This window comes from Parasteatoda tepidariorum, chromosome 6 (genome assembly GCF_043381705.1).
Source record: "Parasteatoda tepidariorum isolate YZ-2023 chromosome 6, CAS_Ptep_4.0, whole genome shotgun sequence".
In the NCBI taxonomy this organism is placed as follows: domain Eukaryota; kingdom Metazoa; phylum Arthropoda; class Arachnida; order Araneae; family Theridiidae; genus Parasteatoda; species Parasteatoda tepidariorum.
The window spans coordinates 54133370-54150931 of record NC_092209.1 but is presented as its reverse complement, the minus strand read 5'-3'; the positions used below and the strand labels follow the sequence as shown (position 1 = coordinate 54150931).

General features: G+C 29.4%; 1 protein-coding gene and 2 non-coding genes across 3 annotated transcripts; 2 read left to right on the top strand and 1 right to left on the bottom strand.

Moving 5' to 3' along the window:
* Positions 1–941: 941 nt before the first annotated feature.
* Positions 942–1005, top strand: LOC122269265 (small nucleolar RNA SNORD2). Its single transcript, XR_006225088.1, has one exon. It is a non-coding gene; the product is annotated as a small nucleolar RNA SNORD2 (small nucleolar RNA).
* Positions 1006–1718: 713 nt separating this feature from the next.
* On the top strand, positions 1719–1784 carry LOC122269264 (small nucleolar RNA SNORD24). The gene has a single exon (XR_006225087.1). It is a non-coding gene; the product is annotated as a small nucleolar RNA SNORD24 (small nucleolar RNA).
* A 9555-nt stretch (positions 1785–11339) lies between these two features.
* Positions 11340–12164, bottom strand: LOC122269259 (uncharacterized). The gene has a single exon (XM_043041443.1). The coding sequence runs from the start codon at positions 12162–12164 to the stop codon at positions 11340–11342; it is 825 nt and encodes a 274-aa protein (XP_042897377.1).
* Positions 12165–17562: the final 5398 nt, after the last annotated feature.

Here is a 17562-nt window from a genome sequence, read left to right as displayed (position 1 = left end):
CCATTCGGAGCATTTTTAAATTATTTTTTGATGTGAAAAAATGTAGATTCTAACGGATTTAACTTAAGCGTCGTGTGGATCGATTCAATAAATATTTTTAGAAGTATGTTTTTTTTTATTTCTTTTAACTAAGAATACAAATTAATATAGTTTTTCTGTATCTCTTTAAAGTGTATCTTTCATAAAAGTAAATAATTTAACATGTTTTGGAGTGAAGTATTTACTGAATAATTAGCCGAAATTTTGGTGAGGATCGGTTTTTCCACGTAGTCTAACGATTAACTGAATTTTAAAGGAATCGTCGAGTTATATATATTTTTTTCAAGTGTGTATACGGCAGGTACTTCAAAGTAAAATTAGCATTTTTAAATCTTTAATTGTACTTTTGCTTATGGATTTTTTTTTTTTTATTGATAGTGAGTAAAATCAGACATTGTAAAAACCTAACTGATTTCTATTACCAATTTTTTTTGTATGGTTTCTGTTACATTATGATTAGAATATAAATATTTCTTTATTCTGTCTTTAAAATTTGTCAGTTTTTTAATTTTTTGTCTTTCTAATTTTTTTGTCTTTTTGAAATATTTAACAGCTAAGTTTTCTGCTGACACTTGACCTGTTTGAAATTTTTTCAAATCGGGATATTAAGCAGATATATAAAGTTGATTTCCTCGTACTTTAGTTCTTTATGGGCTGTTAAGTTCCGTTGTTATCATACAGAGAATTTGTTTCAAACTATAATGACTATGATGTTCAATCATCTTTCGGGGCTGAAACTTTATGTGGATAAGTTATACTGAGTCTCATTTATCAAATACTTCTATATTTTAAGTGCTTTGTTTAGAGTTGCTATGTTCCTTATTTCCTCATATTTTGCCTCCTAAAGAGCTGTTTTATTCATTCTATAGTTTTTCACTATTTGCTTATGACTAATAAGTTGTAGACTGTGATGCCCAATCATCTTTCGGGACTGAAACTTTATGTAGATAAATTTTTACTGAGTCTCACTCATCAAGTACTTGAGTACTATTTAGTCAGTTAATCCACATTCTTATAGGTGTAATTCTCTGCAATTTATTTTAGAATAATTGGTTGTAGACTGCTGTTTTGTCTTTTAGAGTGTGTAAAGGTAAAATAATTGTTTAATAGTTCCTTTTATGCATTTCTATGTGCCTTTTTTATCTCATTAAAATCATTTGATAATAATGCACATTATGATGAAAATTGGCTAGAGTACTGAAGCTTGATGATACTTATTCATACTGATTAGATGTGTTTTTCTTTAGTTATGCATCATATACCAAATGAAATTTATATTTTGTCATTATGTTCTGTACTGTAATAGAAGTTATAAACAGGTTATTAATAATATGAGCAAGTTATAAGAAATTTCATGATGTGGTAGAGTTTTGATTTGCGAATAATCCTTTAAATTTATGAAGAATCTCTGAACCAGTTCACTTCTTCACTTAGTGATTCTTACCTGTTTTTAAAATTTTTTTATCAATGATTCAAGACTCTTCTATATGTGTGTTTTTCAAACTTAATTTCATAGTAGTTTACATATTTATTCTTATGATGTTTAACAAGCATATGTCTGAAATACATGCTGATCATATTTTTCTGAAGAAATGTTTTAAGCTTAAAAACTTAATATTATAAATATTTTGTTCTGCATTGTTACAAGGAGACTTAAATTTTTTGGGTTTAAATTGCTGGTGTAATGATGATAAATATTTTTTTCTGATGAAGTGATTATATTTACCACCAAGATCTCTGAAAACAGCATTGTTCATTGATGTATAATATTTATTGCTAGTTTCTACATTTTTGATGATTAATACTTTGGTCCGTGTTTCTGATCAATGATGTTTAGTATTTTCTGATTTTTTTATTCAATATTTTACAATTATTTATATTTTGAAAGTTAAATATGGTGGTCCCTTGTCTTATTGATATGAGTTGTATGGTCCCTGACATAAGTTACAAATAGAAAACCTTATGATGAAAATAGTATCGCCCCAGACTGAACGATCCTGATGAGCGTATTGTTTCTCTGAAGTTAGTTTAAATAAAATAAAAGGTCTTTAAAGTGAAATCCCATATAAGTGGACATTCTAGGAAGAAATTTTCTTTATAGGAAAGGTACTATATTACAGTTAAACACTGTATATTGTTTAAGAAAATTTTCAATGATATAGAAACAGTTAAATCTACAATAACTGTCTAATAGAATATTTATTTATAAATTAATAAGTATTTGTCTATACAAAAAATATGAATACATAATTCTAGACGTAGCTAAAGGTAAATGATTATAACTTTATTTCATAACTTTGATTATTGCTAGTTAATTTTTTATAGGCTGCCTAAATGTTCTACTAGGATAGTAAAATTTATAATTTGGTAAAGAAAGGTTGTTTCAAACTTTTCTGCTTATAAGGGTTAGTATTTAATTTTTGTTCATTATGAATCTATATTACCTGTAACGAATTACCTAGGTATCTCTTGCAGTGTTTTCACTACAGCGCGAGAACGCGAGAATCTCGCATATTTTTTTCTTTTCTCGCATTAAAAAATGATTACCGCGAGAAATTCGCGCATTCTATAAATCAATTTCAAAATTCGCGAATTTTTCGCATTTTGGAAAAAGCTTCGAATTACGCCAATTAGAATAAAATCCATTTCACTTTTCTTCCTGGATCTTTCATTATTTTCAGCATTTGCCCCATTATCTAGATTCCCTATTTACCAGTATTGTTCAGAACTTTTTCGAACAACAGAACACAACCCCTCCGAACCACGGAACCCCTTTCAGAACACATTTCTCTGCAACCACGTGTTTACCGCAGGTAAGGTAGACGTTAACATTTTTTATGCACTAATGTAAGATGGACAAATACCTAGTAAAGGCAAAATCTTCTATGATGATGCAGCAAGAATATTCAATGCTTTAAAAAATAGAAGACGTTAAAAATGTATTATAATGATAGAAATTTTTTTTTCAAGTCTCTTTGTATTTTTTTCAGTTTTTAGAAATCTCACTTAATTTTCTGAAATCTCACCCTGTTTTTGAGATAGGGTGAGAAATTCTCACCCATTTTTTTTCTATGATGAAAACACTGTCTTGTCTGAAACTTATTGCCTATCTTTCTTTATCTGCGGCTAAAATAAACTTTTGCTTTAGCTATATTTTAGTAGAAAGTTTGCTTTTTTTTTTAAAATTTGGCACTGATCTACAGTTGCTAGACTTCAGTTCTTTTGACTCGTACAACAGTGCAATATGAAAACATGGATATCTTTTATGCGGTTTATATAATTTATGATCTTGCTATTGATATTTATGTAATACTGAATTAAATTTTTTATTATTACAGTTATGACATCAAGCTAAAATTAGTTTTATGTTAATTTATCAGTTAAGTTATTAAAATTTCTTTGACATAGACGTAGGTTTTTTGTAACACATTGATATATAAAATGCGACTTTATGATGACATCACTGGCACCTCTAATGATTGTTATGATTCCTAACCAGTTCTGAAGAATTGCATAACTAAATTAATATTTTCTTAGCATAATGTAGCACATTTTCATGATGATGCTTTTAAAATTCTGAAACATTTGATGAATTTTATCTTTGTCTTTCGCTCCTATCTGATCTAATGTGCAGCTTCTATTTTAATAGAAATTAACTTACTGGTGTTTTCTAATTCACACTTCTAGGACTGTTTAGAGAGGACACGGACTATAAAATTGGTGAATAGGTTATTTGGCTGTGTTACAAAATGTTAAATTAGCCCTGGTAATGAATATTCTGTAATTATATTGATTTTTCTGACTTAATTCATTAAATAACAGTCAGATAAAGTCAATAGGAAGGTCATGATTCTGCCCATGATCTGATTGTTGCATGGGAACTAAATTCAAATGATGCACCTAACTTTTTTAATGAGAGCTAGTGCTATGAGCTTTTCTTTCTAAGTATGGTGCTAGACTGAAGAGATTGAGCTCCACGGAAAAGTGTGTCATATGCTGTTTCTACTTTTTGTAAATCTGATATACCAAGTTCATTATTTGTGTTCAAAATATATATTTTTTGTACTATGGTGCCTTATAGTTTGATAGGATGAGTACTACGAACTAGGGCGAACTGAATGCCTATGATGTGAATGTTCGTTTCTGAACTATTATCTTTGCTTATGGTTTAATATTTTAACTGCTATTTAATCTTAATGATGACTGTACGACGGTCTACTGATGCCTGATGAGACTTCGTAAATCTGAATGTCAGCTGCAACTGTCTTAATCATAGTGGTTCACAAAAAAAAAACGTATAGCCTTGGAAGTCTGGATGTTTAAAATTCACATGCTTCTGAAATCCTAGACACTGTTTCAAGTTAAGGTTTTTTTTCGAAGGGCTTTTTTTACGAATAATATGCTATTTTCGTAATTGTTTGCAACTGTGGCTCCTGTCTGTTTGAAAAAGTTTAGCTTAACCATCGCTAGTGCTGTCTGCTTGTTTTGGTTCAAAGTTTCAATATGCATGAAAGCCACTTCTTAGTTGCAATGAAAAGCATTTGTTTTCTAATTTTGTAGTTTCTAATTTAAAGGCTTACTCTAATGCTACATTACCTGAATTCATATAAAATTTCAAAAACTAAGAACACTGCTGTGATTCTGATCATTTTCATTTAGGTAGAAAATGTCAACAAATCTAGTTTTAAAAAAGAGTGGTAAAATGTGATAAAAATTATATTTCTTATAATTATGATAAGTTACTTTAAAACTGAGCAAAACACTTAGCAATTCCACGGAAAAGTGTCATATGCTGTTTCTACTTTTTGTAAATCTTATACATGAAGTTCTTGGACTGCAGACTTCCTGTTTTGGCACCCTTTTTTTTCTTCCTGTTCCTACTTTTTCTTAAAATCAATTGCATTTCTGCTATTCTCCCTTTGAACATATAATGACAGCCAAAAAAAAAAGGGAATAATTAAAGGTCAAGTGTTGCAACTGCCCCTGTTTTTGTCTTCATTGATTTTAAATGTTAGCTATTTGGTTTCGAATTATAAATTTTTTTGATACTATGGCATCTGGTTTTTATAAAAGGATGAGTACTGCGAACGGGCGATCTGAATGCCTATGATGTGTGTTCGTTTCTGAAAAATTATTTTTATGTATGATTTAAATATTTTTTTAACTGCTTTTCATGATAACTCTACAACGGTCTTCTGATGCTTGATGAGATTTCCTAAACCTGATTATGGCAATTATGGTATATAATATACAAAATAACCGTAAAACCTCCAGAATCCTGGATATCAAGATTTTCAAAACCGTGAGAAAAGTTATTAAAAAACTATAGTGAAATTGAGCTTATCACTTTGTTTATGTTGGAATCATATTTTTGTTTTGTCCTTTAGCTTTGACTTATCTTGACCTGTAAAAGTTAGTCTGAATTTCTAAATCACTAATCAGTATAGATTTTCAAGGATATATATGTTTTTAGCTAAGTATTTCTCATTTATTTTGTCACTTAACAGTTCTGGCTGTTAATTATTAATGATGATGATTTTTGCTCCAGATATTAATGATGGTTAGCTACTAGATGGTCTGAATTTTATTATTTATGTATCTAGTCTATTTTAAAAATTAGTCTTTTCATTTATATTTTTTAAAATAGTTATGAGCTCCTGTTGCTCTTTGTTGTTTTAACACTTTAGTCTTACTAGGAACAAACTGAACCTGTCCTTTATGGTATTTTCCCTTTCAACGCTGCCACCTAAAATGTACTGTTTAAGTGTGGTATTATCATTTGAGGGATATAGAAATGTCTGCAAATAAAACATTGTTTATTAGATATTAATATGCAATATCCTGGTTGCAGTTACATTTATTACTATAGGCTTTGTTTATGTTTAATGTCTTGCCGAAGGCTCTCGGAATATTAAAATGATGAGTATTACGAACTAGGGCGAACTGAATGCCTTTGATGTGAGTGTTCGTTCTGAATTTTAGTTGTTTTAAATAGCTTGTTTAAGCAGGTTTTTATTATTTTACAAGTTTAACAATGCACATTATTCTCGCATGACATTCACTGACAGGCAGATGTGAATGTTCAGGAACTACAGGTTTGATAAATTGCTTGTGCCTGTGCAAATTGCATCAATGTGCAATGAGCTACTTAATCATGCAAACTGAGATCGAAATTGCCTGATGATTACATTTACCAACATGAGCTATTTCTATGAAATCAATCCTGCAATTATGAAGGCATAAATATGAATTGGAAAATTTATTGTTTAGCATTTAAATCAAATTATGGTTCACAATACAATTTAAACCATATAAAGATCTTGTACTAAAGGAAATATTGCTCTCTTGTTTTTGAATGAAGTGTTTCCTCTCAAGATTTTTGTATTATGAAGTGTTTTTAACTCATTTATTAAACCAGAGTTAAATAGTGCATGCATTTTTACTCAATAGAAAGATTAATTTGTAGATATTCAAGTGTGAAGCATTCTGTCTAGAATTTTATTGCACTGTTACAAGATACATTTATTTTGAACCTTCTTATATTTTACATAGTATTTAATATTTAATTGTATGGCTATTCTTGGGTTCCTAAACTATATTATAAATTTTAGGTTGTGAAATAATAGCCTGATGGTTCTGTTCAGTGTTAGTCTGAGATGTTAGTTTTAGCTTTCACTGAATGGCAGCTTTTAGGCTCAATGTTAACATCACCTCCAACTGAATCTGTTGGTATTTCTGGACCTGTTACCAAGTGAACCTGTTGAATATTTAGTGGCCTCCTTGAATTTATCAAGTCTTTAGTTCTTTGGTTCACAATAGGTATATTACTTCTATATACTATATATTTTATTTTAAATGTTGGTGTGAATTTTAAGGAATTGTCTGTTTCCCACCTATGCTTTATTGAATTAATTTGTCTGGAATTAATGTAGGTGATTTTTGTGAGATATTTAGATTTAAGCTACTGGTATATTGATTACTATTTTCTTCTGATAGTGATTATATTTACCACCTAGATCTCTAAAACCAGCATTGTTCATTGAAGTATCATTTATTGCTAGTTTCTGCATTTCTGATGATGATTAATACTTTGGTCCGTGTTACTGATCAATGATGCTTAGTATTATCTGATTTTTTTAGATTTTATTTACCAGATTGAAATGTTTTCAAATTTTATTAACGAAGTAACATTTTAGGCTAAAGTGCTGAAAGTTAGATACTTAATAATACCCTTTAGATAAGTGTACTTAATTTTAATTCTGGTATATTTCATTTAGTGTGCCTCGTATTGTTTTGTCATAATCTGCATCAGAATTATGATAAATACTTTGGTCTGTGTTGCTAAGAAGTGTTATTTTTTGAATATTATATGCCAGATTAAAATTTTTTAAAATTAAATGTATTTAAAAAGTAATTTTTATCAAGAATAATTTGCTTGTCTGTATGGTAAATTTCAAATATATTTAGGATTCTTGAAATTGCACTTAATCAAGATTGCACTGCTTCAATTTAATGTGGAAGGTATGCTGGTTGAGTGTCTTAATACCTTCCTTCTCAGATATATGGGATGGTATTGTTTTCTATACGTTTAGTTTTTAGATTTTCACAAATGTGAATTTTAACTGTCAGCACTGTTTTCTCTTAGTTCCATTTAATATGTTTGTCAGCATTTTGTCAAAATTCTCTGCTTATAGCCTTATATTTAAAAATATAATTTTTTTGGGGGCTATTTTAAAATCTCAAATGAATGGGTATACTGGTCTTACTGTGATGAGAATTGTATCGCCCCAGACTGAAAGATACTGTAGAAATGATATTTCTCTGAAGTAATTTAGACTAAGTTCATATTGTATCACTAAGTTAGAAATGAAGAACTTATTATGATGAGAAGAGTATCGCCCCAGACTGAAAGATCCTGATGAGTGGTAGTTTCTCTGATGTAAGTTCTAGTAGTATATTTAAAGGTGTATCATTGAGGCTTGTTCAATCTTAACTATTACTTTCTTCTGAGGTGAATGAATATTTTAACCATAATACATTGAATAATGTACATTAGCTGAGAAATACAAAGTAAATTCTGCTTCACTTGACCATCGATTTCTTTTTTAGGTCGAGGGGCTGATTAAAGCAGATAGATAAAGTAAGAGTTCCTCGTACATTATGGCTCTTTAGCTATTTTGTTCCGTTGTTCTCACACACTTTCAATACTATAAATGTATACCAATTAAATGACTTAACTTTTCGTTTAAGTAAAAATTCATCTGATGAAATATGCTAGTGAAATTGGTGTATTAAAGTAGAATGATAGTTTCTGACAAAAATGTTGATGCATGTAAAAGTTATGAATTGAATCTAAAGTCAATTGTTAATGATTAACAACTGCTAATCCACATATGCTAAACTTTTCTGAAAATGCTGACATTTGGAGAGGATTCCAAAAGTAGAATCAACGTTTTATACTTATGCATGAAGTTTTTGCTCATTATTATTGCCTATGATGATTTACCTAGGTACCTCTTGTCTGAAGTTCATTGCTGATCTTTCTTTATCTGAGGCTAAAATCAACTTTTTAACAAATTGATTATAATAGAGATAAAAAATATATTCTTCAATTGGGCACTGATCTACAGCTGCTAGACTTTTGTTCTTTTAGCTCACAAAGGTGCAATACGGAAACTTCATGCAGTTTATGTAACTGAGTGCTTAATGTTTTTAAAAAGTGCTCAAAGGTGTTGATGTTTGAATTATGTTTTTTAAAAGCCCTTAAATGTGCTTTTTTTATTGGGTTTGTAAAAAGTGCTTAATTTTTTATCGAAATATTGTGAAACTTAAGCAGAATTTTAGTATGCTGTGCATTTTCATGATGATGCTTTTAAATTCTGAAGCTTTGATGAATTTTATATTTGTCTTTCGCTCCTATCTGACCATATGTGCAGCTTCCATTTTTATTGAACATGAACCGAAAAGGCTAATTAGTATTTGTGTTGATCGACACTTAGGTCCATGTTGCTCGCATCTGAAATTATGCGAGAATGTTGATAAGGTCGAATTTTTTTTCCCATTGGTTTTGCTATGAATGCTAAACCGGACAGAAAAGACTTAACCTCGTTTAAAGCTAATAATGTAACATTTTTCAAATGGAAAACTTTCAATTATAGACAGTCTTATCAGTTTTTATCTTCATCACATTCAACATTAGTGGTTCTGTTAGACTTGGTAGCAAGGGGAAAGGTTCTAGAGGTTTTGTAAAATTTGTTCCAGAATTCTATTCTGGACAAAAATTATTCTCATTTCATAGTAGAATATGGTGTGTGTTTGACTGACACAAAATGCAAAACCATAGCACTGGTGATGAGTATCCTCTAATTGCATTGATTTTTCTAACATCCTTTAAATGATGATTAAGTAGAGCCAATCCAATGATGTTGATGATTCTACCAATGATCTGATTGTTGCATTGCATATTAATTAGGTGCTTCTTTTAACTGGGTCAAATAATTCTGTGCACTATGTAGTAATTTTTTAATTATCTTATTTTGTTAAACTCAGTAGGTTTGTTTCAGTGCTGGATTATAATGTGCCTAAGTAATGTTGACAAATTTTATTTTTTTAAAATTTTTTTATTGATCGGAAGGAAACTGGATTGTAACAGCATTTGTCTGTATTTTTTGGTAAGTGTTTTTTCCTCATCTGACAAAACTAAACTTCGATTGTAAGAATGATGCACCTACCTTTTTTCAAGAGAGCTAGTGCTGTGAGCTTTTCTTTCTAAGTATGGTGCTAGACTGAAGAGATTGAGCTCCACGGAAAAGTATGTCATATACTGTTTCTACTTTTTGTAAATCTGATATGCCTAGCTCTTTATAGTAATGATGATAAACTATGCTCCAGATATTAATGATGGTTAGCTACTAGATGGTCTGAATTTCATTATTTATGTATCTAGTCAGTTTTAAATTTTGACTTAATTTATATTTTCTGAAATAGTTCCTGTTGCTCTAATTTGTTTAAACTCTTAAATCTTGCTAGAAATAAACTGAACCTGCCCATTATGTTATTTTCCCTTTCAACGCTGCCACCTAAAAGTATTGTTTAGATGTGGTTTTTATCATTTGAGGGATATAGAAAAGTCTGCAAATAAAACATTGTTCATTAGTAATTAATATGCAATATCCTGGTTGCAGTTACATTTATTACAATAGGCTTTATTTTAATGTTGAATGTCTTGCATTAGGCCTTTGGAATGCTAAAAGGATGAGTATTACGAACTAGGGCGAACTGAATGCCTTTGATGTGAGCGTTCGTTCTGAATTTTAGTTTTTGTTTTAAATATCTTGTTAAAGCAGGTTTTTTTTTTATTTTACAAGTTGAACAGTATGTATGTTTAGGAACTATAGGTTCGATAAATTGCTTGTGCAAGCATGTGCAAATACTTGCAGTTTGAATGATTACATTTGCTTGATGATTACATTTACCAAGATGAGTTCCTATGAAATCAATCCTGCAATTATGAAGGCATAAATATGTAATTTTATAGTTTCTCATTTCATTCCAATTATGTTTGACTGAATAAAATTTAAACCATTTATGTTATGTCAACCTTCATCTATCAAAAGGTACCTCATGATAGAATCATGTTAACATCTCTTATATACTAGCAGGGGTGCCACTCTTCCGTCTTGGGGACGGAATTCCGTCCTGTTAAAAAATATCAAATTCAGAAATTCAATTTTAAATTTAAAAAAAAAAACATTTTAAAAATAAAATATATGTATACATTGCTAAAAATTTTTTTTTTTCGATAATTATTTCAGGACAATATCTTTTCCCGTTTATTTCTTCCTAAAATTTAGAAGTAAAGTCAAATTATTCACATAAGCTCAAAAAGTGTTAATGTAAAAACTGATTGCCAGAACAAAAGAAAAGCTTCATCTCCCTTAAAAGAGAAAGGAATTAAGAAAGCTGATAATCAAACTAAATTTATTTCAAAGAAAATAACAAGTTTTTTTATGAAGCAATAAAATTAGACTCGGATAGCAGTTTCTATGTAGTGGATCCTTATTTATAGAACATTTTGTAGTATTTTATTGAGAAATTAAGAATTTATATTGTTTTTTGTGCTTTGTTTATCTATAATAATCTTAGTTGTTAGTAATTACTTAATGTTATCGGAAAATTAAAACTACTTCTCAATCTTTAAAATCACATTAAATTTTTAATTTATTGTTATTTTTCNTTTTTATCCTTTACAAATAATCTGAACTTGCGGCTTTCATTAACATCAGCAACAGTTGTAGCCGCTAATCCTGTTGCATCATGGAGTTTTCCGACTTTTCTCGCCAAGCACATGGTGAATAACATTTCTCAGGTCGGCAACGATTACCAAATTTAAAATGATAGTAACAATATTTACCTTTCCTATTGAATGCTTTTATTGAATGACTGCGACTTCGAGATGTATTTCGGTAATTATTTCTAAATTTAGATCTACTACGGTCATTTATTTGCAGTGAATCAATTTTCTGTTCTAATGCTGCTATTCGTGCAATTAAAGCATCATTGTTGGTAACATTTGGTGAAACAGCACATATTTCTTCCCCAGTTTTCATTTCGTGAATTTTATCCGCCATCGTAGACAGTTTATCTAAACTTTCTTCACTGACAAGCAGAATATTTCGTATAAAATTCGGCATTTTATCAAGCCATAAAGATTTTAACACTTTTTCTGAAAAATCGTCTGCTCCTAAATTTTTCATTTTTTGCAAAAGTTGGCTTGGCTTGTAATCTCCAAGTTCTAATCCTGTAACTAAGCGCTGAATTCTCTTGTTTTCGCTTTCCTTAAACGTATTTAAAAGTCTTTCTTTCGCCAAGGTATATTTGTTAGGCTTAGTGTCTTTAATAATGTCCCAAATATTTTCTACATACTTCGGTTCCAGTTGGGATATCAAATAATTAAATTTGGTTTCTTCAGTTGTGATCTTATTTATTTGAAACTGTGCTTCTACTTGGTAAAACCAAATGTCGGGTTTCTCTCTCCAAAAAGGTGGAATTTTAATGCTTACTTTATTAGCTTCGACGTCCATGACGATCGTTGCTTCGATCTTTTCACTGTTTTTTGTAGTCATGTCAAAAATCTGGGTCACCAATGTGGGGATTTAATTATAGACTATGTCAACCTTCATCTATCAAAAGGTACCTCATGATAGAATCATGTTAACATCTCTTATATACTAGTGATTTGGTATTTAATATTTATAGTGGTAGTTACGCCACAATAGTTATTTCATAGACTAGTAAAGTCTCCCCAGCATCACCGCCACCTAAATTTGCTGTGGTTTTTCTAATTTTTTTCTTTGCATTAATGTCGTAAGTAATGCACACTATAATGGTAATTGGCTGGAAGCTTGATACATTTCATTTAGTATGATACATACTTTGTCATGGTATTCTTTATCAGAAGTTTTGAACAAGTGTTTTAACAATATGATTAAATTATAAGATCTTGTGATGTGACAAAGTTTTTATAACAGAAAAAACCAATTTGGATTTAACGCTATCATGATGACATCACTGGCACCTCTTATGAATACTTAGTGATTCTTGCTCAGTTTCTGAAGTTATTTTTTTTTATTAGTGATGCATGGTAATTAAATTCTGACTTAATGTTAACATGTGTTCTCTGCTTTGAACGTAGCTAAAGTGGTTTACATATTTCTGCTTCATGATGTCTAACAAGCATATGTCTGAAATACATGCTGACTGTATTTTACTGAATATTTTTTTATTTGAAAAATCAAATTTAATAGTCTGACTTGTAAAAATTTTTAGATTTAAGTTACTGGTGTTGAGTTACTGATAATAAATATTAGTATATAATATTATATAATATATAAATATTGGGTAATGCATATCATGATGATAATTGGCTAGGCGCTGAAAATTTGATTATACTTATTTATACTGATTAGATTAAATATATTTAATTCTGATAAACTTCATTTAGTATGTGATACATATTGTTTTGTTATATTCTTTATTGGAAGTTTTGTACAGGTGCATGTTAATAGTGCTGAATGCTTTAGGCTGCTTATACTGATTGGAAGTTTTTTTAATTGTATGTTTCAATTAGTATTTTATAAATATTGTTTTATCATAATCTGTATTAGAATAAGAAGAAATCTCACATGTTTAATCCATTTTTTGGACTTACTGCTATCGTAATGACATCCAGATACTGAAGTTAAAAAGCTATCACTGAAGAAAGAAATTATCAGTTTTAATCTTACCTTAACATGTATTCTTTAGTTTCTCTGAGCGTACATCAATTCAAGCATCCGCTCTTAGTTTCTTTCTCTGCATAGTGATTTGCATATTTTTGGTTACTGTATTTTACTAAAGAATTGTTTGAGTTCAAAACACTAATATTTAAAATATTTTGTAGTGTGCTATTACAAGGTGACTAATTATATTTTTTGATATAAATTACTGGTATAGTGATAAATATTTTTTTCTTCATTTCATATGCGCGGCTTAAGAAGTAAAATTTTCTTCCAGGATGATATTGATTTTTAGAATTATGAATTTCAGCTTGCATAGAAAATTCCAAAAATATTTAGTTCTTAAAATTCAAAGGTGGTGTATTCAATTGCAAGCTCTAATTTGACATGAGAGGAACATTAGTCTGTGCTGCTATAGTGATGATTAATAATTTCTTCTGAAGAAGTGATTATATTTACCACCAAGATCTCTGAAAACAGCATAGTTCATTTAAGTATCTCTTAATTTTTGTTTATACTTTTTTAATGATGATTAATACTTTGGTCCGTGTTTCTGATCAATGATGCTTAGTATTTTCTGATTTTTTATTTTTTTTTAGTTTTATATACTCAGATGTTTTAAAATTAAATGTGCTGGTTAGAAGTTAAATATGTCTGTCTTACCGTGATGATAATTGTATCGCCCCAGACTGAAAGATACTGTAGAAATGATATTTCTCTGAAGTAATTCAGACTAAGTATCTAGTTACATACCAACCAACATTCATTTTTTTTTTTCGAGAATGGATTTTCCAAGTGGTAGTAAAACAATTACCGTAAAACAGTTTTACTCAAAATGATATTTATATTTTAACCAGGTTGAAATTCGCTCTAATGATGACTAATATGCTTTTTATATATTTGTTGTAATTATTTATATGTAGTGGTGGTCAAACTCATTTATAATTATTAATATCATTCAAAAAGTTTAGTGAAATAACATGACTTTTGCTAGCGCTTTAAATATGAAAAAAAAAAAACTCTTCCGGGTAAAGCCGGAAAAGTTGGCAGGTATGAAGTTAGAAAAAAGAACTTTTTATGGTGAGAATCCTGATGAGTGGTTGTTTCTCTGAAGTAAGTTCTAGTGGTGTATTTTAAGGTGCATCATTATGCTTATTCAATTACTGTCCTAACTATTACGTTTTTCTAAGATGGATGAATATTTTAACCATAGTACATTGAATAATGTACATTAGCTGAGAAATACAAAGTAAATTCTGCTTCACTTGACCATCGATTTCTTTTAAGTCGAGGGACTGATTAAGGCAGATAGATAAGTAAGAGTTCCTCGTACATTTTGGCTCTTTAGTCATTTTGTTCCGTTGTTCTCGCACACATTCAATACTATAAATGCATGTTAATTGTTTTCATTCAAATGTATGTTCTGGTAATAATGCTGAGTTAACTTAAAATTATGAATAAATTAGATTTATGGGGAAGGAGTATGGTGATTTGATTAAAAATAATTTGAATTAAATATATATTTTTGTACATTTGAAAATTCCTTGATTAGTTACTCTCTGAATTAGTTACCTTTTAAATTCAATCAATAATAAATATTTGTCTCACAATTTAAATTTTGGAGTTACTATAATTTTTTCAGGTTCATTTAAGGTTACTCATGAATTGAAAGTCTAAGGTTTGGCGGATTCAAACTTCTGCCAAAGGCTCACCCCTATAGATTAGCTCATTATGAATCTAGATTGCCTGTGATGATTTTCCTAGGTACCTCTTGTCTGAAGTTTATTGCTGATCTTTCTTTATCTGAGGCTAAAATATACTTTTACAACTTTAGTTATATTTCAGTGGAAGTATGGAATATCACGTTTCAAGTTGTTAGCATGTTTTTTTTTTCAATTTGACACAAATCTACAGCATTTTAACTCTTCAACAGTGCAATGTGAGAACTGCCGTGCGAAAGGAAAATCAACGTGGGTGACAAAAAAATAATTTTTTTTTAAAATTAAATTTTGTTTTATCAGTTGAAATTCTATTTTTGCATTCATAGCATTAGCAATAGAAATATAATAGTTGTCAAACTGCTTTTCTTGAAATTGCTGTGAGCTACTTACATTGTTTTTTTTTTTTTTTTTTTAAATTTGCACAGCAGAAAACTTCTGTTTATATGCAGATTATATTTACAATCCTGCTAAGATTGTATGAAAATAAATTAAATTTTTTATATATAATAGAAGTTATGGTGATGGCATGCTAAAATTAGTTTAGAGTCTGCGCTTATTATTTCTTGCCTTGAGTCTTTTTTTTTGCATAGATATCTAAAATGCAGCAATATGATATCACTGGCACCTCTAATGATTGTTATGATTACTAACCAGTTTCTGAAGTATTGTATAACTAAAGTAAAATCTTAGTATCATGTAGCACATTTTCATGATGATGCTTTTAAAATTCTGAGATCTTGGATGAATTTTATTATCTTTCGCTCCTATCTGACCTAATGTGCAGCTTCTATTTTATTGAACAGGAACATAAAAGCTAATTGCTATTTTATGCTTAACACTTCAGTCCCTGTTTCTGGTATCAACGTCAAGGATTCTTGTTTGTTACTTAAGTAAATCAAACCAGATTCTATATTTTTCCCAATTTGCTTTTGCTTTGAACACTAAACTAAGTGGAGAAAGACACTCCAAATTCTAAAGCTAAGGCAAAAAAAATTTTTTCTTACAAATGGGGACACTTTAAGTAATTGATAAAATCTGATAAGCTTCATTGCATTGAACATCAATGTTTTGCTTGGGCTTGGTAGTCTGGGAAAATAATCAACAGGCTTTACTATGCTATTAGTTCAAGGAACCTATTTCGAACAAAAATTATTCCTATTCCTTCGTCCAATATAAGCCTAAATCATTTTTTGATAATCAATCCACCCTGTCCTTAAACTCTTATATTTGCACCCTCGTTTCTCTTCTGTAGCTTCATTTTTAGAGAAAGTTGATTTACTCTTTTATTAATAATTTTCTACTTGTAAAATTATAATTTTATATGTTTAATTTTGATAACTATTAAATACAATTACTTTCATGATTATTCTCATTCAGTTAAATTTTTGAGTTTCTCTTTTTTTTAAAAATTATAGAAAGTTTTCAAGCTGTTCATCATTTAGTATTTTTTATTGGTTTTTTTGAAATAAAATTATGCATCTTTTAGAGTGCCTTTAATTTTTTTGTTAAAATAAATTCTCTTATTTTGATAGAGAATTACCTATTGAAGTATATGCACAGCACATAAATTAGTAATTAGGATAATTGAAAAATTGCTATGAATCAAATTCATTTAATACAAAATATTGTGAATGTTGCTGTGTTGAATGGGTTCCCTTTTCTGCGCGGAAGCATCCTACCTTTTTTTATTCTTAGTGAAAACTGTAATATGGAGTGTGCTTAAAAGAAAGTATGTATTTTGCACCTTAGTGCTTTTGATAAGTGTTCTAATTGCTTTGAATTCTTTTTGATAATACCCTTTAAATGATGATCAAATAGAGCCAATCCAATGATGCTATTGATTCTATCCATGGTCTGATTGTTTCATTGCTACTAAATTTGATGCATTATTTATTAAGTTGAGTATTATTTCTGCATTATGTCGAAACATAAATAGACTTGTTCAACTTCAGTGCTAGAAACTAATGTGCTAAAACAATGCCAAGAAATTTTTACTGCTTACATTTTTTTAATAGATTAACAGCATTTATTTGTACTTCTTAAAGGTAAGTCTTATCTTATCAGACCATTGAGTTGGTTGTTTGGTTTTTTAAGGCGGCACAGTACTTAATTTTCGACCAAAATTTCGATATTTTTTTTATTGCATTTTTTGAAAGATTGAACATTTTTAAGTATGTGTACAAAATTTCAGAGCGATACTTTGATTTTAAAAGAAGTTATGACATTTTTTAATAGTTGTTGTCACTAATCAGCTGTCAAAGGGGGCGTGGCTCAATGTAAACAAACATTCAATGCGTGCGTTTTTAGCAACAAAAATATGCCATGAATCAATTTTTATTTTAGTAGATAAAAGCTGTAAGCTAAAGCAAGTTACCAAGTGATATTTTTCATATGCTGTGTTCACATCTAATTGATTATTTTGTTTTTTTGAGTGCTTCTAGCTGGTTATCAACGTTTTTTTACAACAACGGTCTTTTTCAAGGCCATATTTAAATACTTTTTTGTTATCGCTTCGTTATTTTTTT

What these genes read in the sequence shown, in the direction of transcription:
- LOC122269259 (XM_043041443.1), bottom strand. Translation starts at nt 12,164, where the DNA reads ATGACTACAAAAAACAGTGAAAAGATCGAAGCAACGATCGTCATGGAC.